The sequence below is a fragment of the Brassica oleracea genome, chromosome C4, assembly GCF_000695525.1.
Source record: "Brassica oleracea var. oleracea cultivar TO1000 chromosome C4, BOL, whole genome shotgun sequence".
NCBI classification, from domain to species: domain Eukaryota; kingdom Viridiplantae; phylum Streptophyta; class Magnoliopsida; order Brassicales; family Brassicaceae; genus Brassica; species Brassica oleracea.
Window position 1 is genome coordinate 24713484 of NC_027751.1, and position 8759 is coordinate 24722242.

General features: G+C 38.3%; 1 protein-coding gene across 1 annotated transcript; it reads right to left on the minus strand.

Annotated features, from left to right (window-relative positions):
- Positions 1 to 7013: 7013 nt before the first annotated feature.
- On the minus strand, positions 7014 to 7580 carry LOC106338467 (S-locus-specific glycoprotein S13-like). The gene has a single exon (XM_013777436.1). It carries the CDS (start codon positions 7578 to 7580, stop codon positions 7014 to 7016), a length of 567 nt encoding a protein of 188 aa, XP_013632890.1.
- Positions 7581 to 8759: the final 1179 nt, after the last annotated feature.

Here is an 8759-nt window from a genome sequence, read left to right on the forward strand (position 1 = left end):
GAGTTGTAGAAAATCTCAGATTAATCGCCACTTATCCAGGATTTAGTTTAAATGGGTATTCAATTTTCTAATAAATTATAGATATGAATGAGTGTCTTCCATAGATTGTAACGATATTTACTATAGTCGAGTGGTTTCTGAGGCTTGTTATAAAGCAACAGTTCGCGGGTTCAACACCTGTTAAAGCGGTTTCTGCCTTGTTTTTTACTTTTTTATTAATGGCATATTTGTAATTTTTATCATCTTCTTTTCCAATATGTTTTACGGTTTTGCAACGCAATCTCAGAGCCGCCATACCTTTGTTTGACCAATTTCATCCATTTCTTTTGCGTTTTTCTTGATGTTTATGTTTTACTCATAGATTTAACATATATTTGATAAATATATTCAAGTATATTTACTTTTACAAAATAGATTATTTGGTTGAATTATATTTGATTCATACATATCAAATAAATAGGGAAGGGGAGAAGAAAATAAAAAGTAAAAGAGAGAAGAAGATGAAAAAAGAAATAAAGGAAAGAATAAAATCATACGGTTCAAAATTGCTTAGGGATAATAAATGTAATATTATAGAAAATATACATAATGCTCTAGAAAATATACAGAATACTCTAGTTTATTTGTTGTTACGGGTATACGTAGGAATGTCAAATAGGTTGATCTGTTCCATCCCGTCCCGTACCGCAACGGGCTCGTCTTCGAGCGGATCATGGCGGGTCAGGCCCGCGTGGGCTGCGATCCTTAAAATGGCTGACCAAACCCGTAACGCAGAACATGTAGGCCTTTGGGGATCGGCCCGCGGGACATAGAATTACAAACGAAGATATGGCTCCTAAACGCTTCAATACATGATTCAGGACGATTTATCAGTTTCATGACGTAAGTGAGTTTAGTCAAGGATTGAACCGGATAAGGCATTACACTTGTTAGTTGAAGATTTTAGTTGGATCAAAACACTAGTTTATTTACTTTTGTTAGACTCTAAACATTTTAAAAATAAATCATACTTTAGTTGCTGAATCCAAATATTATAACTCATAAGTTCATAACAAATTTTTTAGTTTTATGAATCCAAAATTAAATAAAAACCAACACCATATCAAAGATGCTAATCCCAAAAATAAATAAAAAGAAAACACCAATCACAGTTTTTGTTCCTCATCTTTATCACCAATGAGAGACAAAAAGATGGAGATTTCTCTTCTTCACCATCAACTTCATCTTCTGCGAATAAGAGCAATAGAAGTCAGTTAAAGATATATTGAAACCTAAAACTCCAAAATGTATGATAATGTGAACAAATACATATAGGTAAAACTATGAAGAACCCATTACGGGAACTGGATCTTCTTCTTCGATGGAAAGTGAGTTTTCAAATTTCTTATGATGACTCGAAGAAGCTCCACCAGTACAGATCTAATGCGCTTGGGAGACCGGAAGCATCATCGACCCTGAAACCACTGTCACTGGAGCTACATAACGTCGAATCGCCCTCTCTCTCTCTCTCTCTCTCTCTCTCTCTCTCTCTCTCTCTCTCTTTGTTTTAGATGAAAGCATAAATGGGGACTTAGGTTTGCGGGTCTTCAAAATCCCGCATGTTAACATGTAGCCCATCCCGCTTTCGATCCGTCCCGCTTTCGACCCGTCCCGTTTTGAACCCGTCCCGCGAGGTCCGCAATTTTGCGGGCTTACCAAATAGAGGCCCAATCCCGCCCCGCAACAAGTTTTTACGGGCCAGGCCCGCGGTCCAGCTCCTTAATTGCCATCCCTAGGTATATGCTTAATTTTTGTTTACTTATGTATATGTGCTCCAATTTAAGACAGACATTGACAAAAAAAATACAGAAAGAAATTATTAGAGATATATTAGGCCGGAAGATATGTATTTTACGGACCAAGTCTGTGAAGTCCGTGAAACCCACGAAGACCCTCAAGACTAAAAGGAAAAACTTGAAGAACAAGTTAATCTCAAGATATTCTTAGCATATTTACATTAAGTATTTAGGAAAGTTAGCATTATATATATGCATATTGTATTCTCTTATCAAACACAACACAATAATATATCTATTATATTCTACTTTAGAGAAATAGACAACACTGATCTAAAAAATATAGAAATAGACTATTTTTTGGTAAAATGTTTTTAAACCAAATTAAAAACTTGTGGAAAAGAACAATGTGGAAAAATTCAGAAATAAGAACAACACAATAGTCGTAAGCTAAGCAGGTTATTAAATGAAATATGAAAAATAAAGATAAAAGGATATAAACCAAGTTCCAGCTACAATCAGCAGCAAAGATTTGTTATTTTCTTGGAGGTCCTCCAAATACAATAGTAAGTAATTGAGAATTCACCGAGTATCTATGTCTGAAACCGTGTAGGCGGCAACTGTATAGGAAGTAATGTGGAAGATTCTCCCTGCAAGTTTGAAGAGGAAGGAATCCCACTTTTGCCTTCATCAATTGGGTAAAAGCCAGGGCGTTTTGGCTTTTGAATCTCAATTGTTTCTTCTTGGAGTTGAGCCACGACCAGGGAGATTTTTGGTCTGTCCCTTGCAAAATATTGAGAACATAGGAGTCCCACTTCAATGCATCTCAACACTTGCCAATACTCTACACACTCTTGTCTGATCTTCTCATCAATGATTTCACTCCAGTTTCCTTCATTATATTTGTTCCACGCCTTTTCAACAAAACAGAAAACACAATGGGTTGTTTCTGTTTCTTCCATTCTTCTATATCTCAAAGAAACAAAACACATCAATCCTAAAAATCTTACGTAGCCGAGAAGATAGCCAATGGAAGAGGAGAATGATCTGTTCCTTTTCCCGTTAACAATTTCAAGAACAATAACTCCAAAGCTAAAGACGTCAGACGCAGATGAGAATATGCCATCTAACAGGGATTCTGGCGATATGTAGCCACTGCATCATAAAGAATCAAAACCTATACTAAAATATATATATACTATTTCAGAGATGAAAAATATAAAGTTTTGATTACATACTGCGTTCCAGCCGTATGCTGTGTGAAAACTTCCTTCTCGCTCCTTGCACACATTCTGGCCAACCCGAAATCGGATATCTTCGGAGTCATATCTCTGTCAAGTAAGATATTATCAGGTTTCAAGTCCCGGTGTAGAATCAGATTGTATCCCCCTTCTTCGATATATGCTAGGCCTTTAGCTACACCCTTGATAATATGAAATCTAGTTTGCCAATTTAGCTCACCACCACCTACCAAACCGGCCAGAATATATCATCAATCTTGTTTTGACATATATATATATATATATATATATATGCATATGATTCCCAATCATATATTAAAACAGCTAACCAAATAAATGACGCTCCAAGCTGCCGTTCACTAGATACTCGTATATCAATAGCTTCTCTTCCTTGTAAACGCTCCAACCATACAGGCGGGCAATGTTAATGTGTCTAAGGCGTAAAATAGACCTCACCTCTGTACGGAACTCATCCAACCCTTGTTTCGAGATTTCTGAAAGTTTCTTGACAGCGATTTCTTCCCCGCTGGCTAACACTCCCTGGTCATACATACCATAAATTAAGCACTATGAAGACCCAAAGACGCAAAAGAACCCTACATGGTACACACCACTATAATGCAGGCATGCAGCAGAATGTGAAATGCTAGGACAATTTTATTTTACCTTATACACATACCCAAATCCACCGTGTCCGATCTCTTGAGAGAAGTTGTGTGTGGCATTCAGTATCATCGCAAAATCCATTGGGGCAGATAGTTGATCCTCTATTGCGTCTTCTCTTTCCCTTGGCATCATTATTTCTTCAACAAAATTTAGAGAAGAAAACAAAAACAGTTATAAAGATGTACGTATGCAATTAAGACATATATGCATGCATGATCTTAATTTCTTTTGCTTAAATATTTTTTTTTTTTTAAGAAGGGATATTTCTTTACTTACCAATTGATGCAGCGGTGGTAGCTCTTTCTCTTTCTCTCTCTCTCTTCTTTTTCCTCTTGCAGTAGCAAAATAATGCTAACAAAAGAGCCAAAACCGAGATGCAAACACAAGTACCTACGATCAATCCTGTTTTGCTTTTCTTCTTCCCTGGAAAAAAAAAGAGTTATAAAAGCAATTGAAGTAAATAGATTTCAAAGAGTTGAGAAGTTAATTACCATGACCAGTCGCCGTTCGCACATAAAGGTCTTGACCCTCATCGGAATAACTGCGGATATCAACCAAGTCTCCGCTCCAGGTTACACAGTTCCGGTTACCAGTTTCTAGGCTTCTGCTTATAGAATACGCAGTACAACTGCAATCCCCAAGGCAAATGCCACCGCATTGTTCTGGCTTGTTGATGGCCGGGTAAGATCTAGCATTGTAGGCGTCGGGAAAATTCATTTTCGGAAGAAGTGAGAAATGATCTCCATTGCAGGCCCCATGCTTTTTCCTCACACACACTTCACTTATCACGTTTATGGCACTGTACTCAAAACCTGGGATACATTCACACACTGATGATGAAACGCCAGGGTGACAATAAGCGTTCGGAGTACATCGGCGATACAGATCGCACTCTTCAAGGAATGAGCTCCATTGCTGGTCCCATTTTTTTCTGCTCTGGTTCCAGGCGTAGTGTCTCAGTGATCCATCATGGTATAATTGTACTCTTGTGTAGGATATGTTTTCTGTAGTAGCAATTGACAAATACGAGACCTGCTGCGCCTTCCATTGTAGGACCGCGAAAATCCTGATTGACAATTACGAAACTTAAGGCATATAAACGATAATATAAAGACTAAAAAAATGTTTAAAAAATCATAAGGAAATAGACGAAATTCACGGAGTCGAGATATGATATCTTTCCTTAACTCAATAAATCTCCTGTAATGTGTGACGGTTTTTTATGCGATTTTTGAATCCCAAGATACAACCGTGATGAGACCGTTTCGCAACACCCGAAACAAAATCTACGAACTAACTACTACGATATACTCTCAAGACACTTACTTGAAAGAAAATCTAAAGAGTTTTTTTTTTCTTTTCTAGTGAGAGAAAGCTTGGTTTATGTGTGTAGTGAGAGAGATGAATATAAGATGTGAGATCCAGAAATTAGATTCTTCCTCATGTCTGGAACATGCTTGACGTTGGTGAGAGTGACCTCGATGCCTGAAGTCATCTTCAGCACAACTTTTCCAATACCTTCGATCTTGGACTGGGAGACGTTTCCCATCTTCACTTGATTATCAGATTTACACTTCTGATAGGTACTGAACATCTCTTTGTCAATGCAGATGTGTGTAGTGGCACCTGTGTCGTACCACCATTCTTTTGGGTTCCCTTAAACTATGTTAGCTTCTGTACAGCATACAGATCAGCTTCAGTCAGGTTGGCTTGATTTTTCCCCATAGCCTTCCTACGACACTCCGCGGATCTATGTCCTATCTTGCCACAGTAGTTACACTTCCCAATGAATTTGTTGTTCGTGGAAGGTTGAGCTTGTTTCTTGGAGCTCGTGGAGGCTTGTTGAACAAGCTTATTCGGCCCAGACTTTTGAAATCTTGCCTTTCCGTTACCCTTACTCTTGTGCTCAGCTACATTGGCATCAAGAGTATAAATTAGCCCCTCTTTATCACGTTTTAGTGATTCATTTTGAAGCCTGGTAATCAGATTTGCCAGCGTCAAGGCCTTTTGCTTGTAAGCAAGTTAGTTTTTGAATTCTGCCCAACTAGGCGGAAGCTTCTCAATGAAGCAATTCACCGTGAAAGTTTCACATAGCTTCATTCCTTCTTCAGCGATCTCTTGAAAGATCAGTTGTAGCTCATGCACTTGATCCATGATAGGTCGAGAATCGACCATCACGAATTTGAGAAATTTTAACGTAGCAAATTTCCCAGAGCCTACATTGAAGGATTTATATTTCTTTTCCAAAGCATCCCACAGATCTTTGGAACTTTTGACCTCACTGTAAACACTGAACAGTTGGTCCACCAGACGGTTTTGAATGTAGCCTTTGCATAAGAAGTCACCATGCCTCCATGCTTCAAGGCTAGCAAGCGCCCTTGGATCAGTATTGTCCGCAGGTAGCACCGGTTTGACCTCAGTAAGATACTTGGCCAGATTCAGAGTGGTCAGAAAGAAGTGCATCCTCTGCTGCCACTTCTTGAAGTTTGTTCCATCGAACTTATCGAGCTGAAGTCCGTTAATGTTGCTAGGCACAGACGGAACTTGTGTAAGCAGTGCTCCAAGTGGTTGAGCATTCCCGGGTTGGGTTGTCATCTCATTGGTTGGACTGCTGTTTGCCCCAATGACATTAGTGTTGTTATCATCACTGGTCATCGTAGAATCTGTTTACAAAACACAAACCGCAGTAAGTATTGAGAACTCAATTCAAATGAGCGATTAAAACTATTAAATTGCAATAAACGTTCTCAGAAATCGCGTAAAACGTTCTTAAACGTTAATAGCCATTCTCAGAAATCACCTATAAGGCGTTTTTAAACGCTATTTTTTTTTCAAAGGATCGTTTTTTTTAATCAAGAAAAACGAGATCGCGAACCTGTAAAAGACTGTCGCGTAAATCGTTTCTTAATACGAGTCATCTTATAAGATCAAAACGTTCTGAAGAATATCTAAAGAGCGTTCTTAGAACCGTTTCAGATCAATTTAAAACGTTTTGTAAAACGTTTTATAAATTTTTTTTTTTTTTAAATCTAAATCCCAAAATCATCAATTTTCTCAGCCATTGGGCTTGCAAAATATGCCCAAAAATCTCCATAAACTTTCACATTAATTCAAAAATTTTACCCAGCCCATAGGGCTTATAAAATTCTATTCACACTACAAAATTAATTACCCAGTCCATTGGGCTTGTAACTAATTGGTCCAACATTCCATGTTAATCTAAACAAGGGAGGAGCTCCTATGAACTTGGTTCCGTTCCAAGGACCGCTGCTGTAGATAGGCAAGGCTTTAAGCCAAGTAGAAAGAACCGGATATTGTGCATTTTCGAATCTTACTCATAATCTCCTGGTTGTGGATCATCAACCGCTCTCCAGGAAGTCAGATACTTGTTTCGGAAATGCCATACTAGTTTCATCTCAGGAAGTATGGTATCAGTCGGTTCCTCGAAACTCTGCCAAAAAAAATCTTCAGGATTGTCGTTGTTGGGATCTTTGAGAACGAACTTCCCGTTGTCCAAGAGTTGAGCAACTGTTGTTGAAGAACTCTTTCTTCTTTCATTTCTAGTCAAGGACCACACAGCATTAGACTTATCCCGGATAACCAACTTCCCATCATAGACTTCTAAGTTCCCGTCAGAACTGAGTAAAGGTTCTTCTCTATTACCTACCCAAACATAAGTTCTTTCGGGTACATTTTTGTACCAAATTCCTAAAAACCAGCCTTCAGTTGCTGCAAATCTGAAGAACCCAGCCTCAAATGTTTCTCTAGCAGACACAAGTGTGCCGCCGCCCTTAACTGAAACCCATCTGTCTCTACTCCTTAATATGTCCCCGGAATTACCAAATTGAAACAAGAAGATTGAAAGTAGAGATACTGACAGAATGTGGCTGAATGACATCTTCTTCTCGATCCAGTTTCAGCAGGATTAAAAGATAACCAAGGTTTCTGACTGCATGCAAAAGATAGACCGGAGAAAAGATCTTACTAAAGCATTAATTAATTGATATTTGTACCACTGCTCCCTTCGCACCAAAGCTACTACCATCCATGACATGTGATTTGATGAGATCTTTATGAAAAAACAGAGTCAAGTAGTTTGATCTTCATTGCTCTGTTTTGCATTAACCTTGTGAGTGAAAGAGTTTTTTTTTCAGAAGCTTAACACATCATTTTTCATTACCTTACAAACACACACACTACTACAAACTTATATGAGACATCTACTTTCTTCTCTGACTATTTCAACTGCTCCCACTAACACATTTTAGTTCTAGCTTAAGGCCATGCTTATACAGAAAAAGTACAACTTCTTAGACACTCAACAACTTTTCTAAACCAAACTACAAGCCATTGTAGTTACCTTGGTTCTTCTGGTTTGGTTTGATTACAAAAATGACATTAATCAACACTCCCACTTGTCATTTTGTTAATCAAACCAAGTTGATCACGAAACTTTTCGAACATCTTTCCTCCTAGAGCTTTTGTGAATATGTCTGCCATTTGTTCCTCGCCTTTGCAGTACTGAAGTTGAATATCTCCATTCTTCTCATACTCTCTCACCACATGATATTTTATCTGAATATGCTTGGTTCTTCTATGTTGGACAGGGTTTATTCCAATGGATATGGCTGATTGACTGTCGCAATAGATAGGAACTCCCACTTGATCATTGAACATTAAGTATTCAAGCAATCTCTTCAGCCATACCGATTGATTTGCTGCAGTACACATAGCCATGTACTCAGCCTCAGCTGTTGATTGAGCAATAGTAGCTTGTTTGCTAGTTTGCCAAGAGAAGATTGCAGAACCGAGACTGAAACAATAACCTGTAGTTGATTTTAGATCTTCTTTGCATCCTCCCCAATCACTGTCTGAGTATCCAATCAGTCTTGGTTCTTTAATTGCAGTAAAATGCAAACCCATATCACTTGTCCCTTTGATATATCTGAGAACTCTTTTTGCTTCCTTGAGATGTTTGCTTCTAGGTTCCTTCAAGTATCTTGACAAGTAAGATGCAGAGAACATGAGGTCTGGTCGAGTGGCCGTTAGATACAACAGGCCTCCCACTAGACTTCTA

What these genes read in the sequence shown, in the direction of transcription:
- LOC106338467 (XM_013777436.1), bottom strand. Translation starts at nt 7,580, where the DNA reads ATGTCATTCAGCCACATTCTGTCAGTATCTCTACTTTCAATCTTCTTG.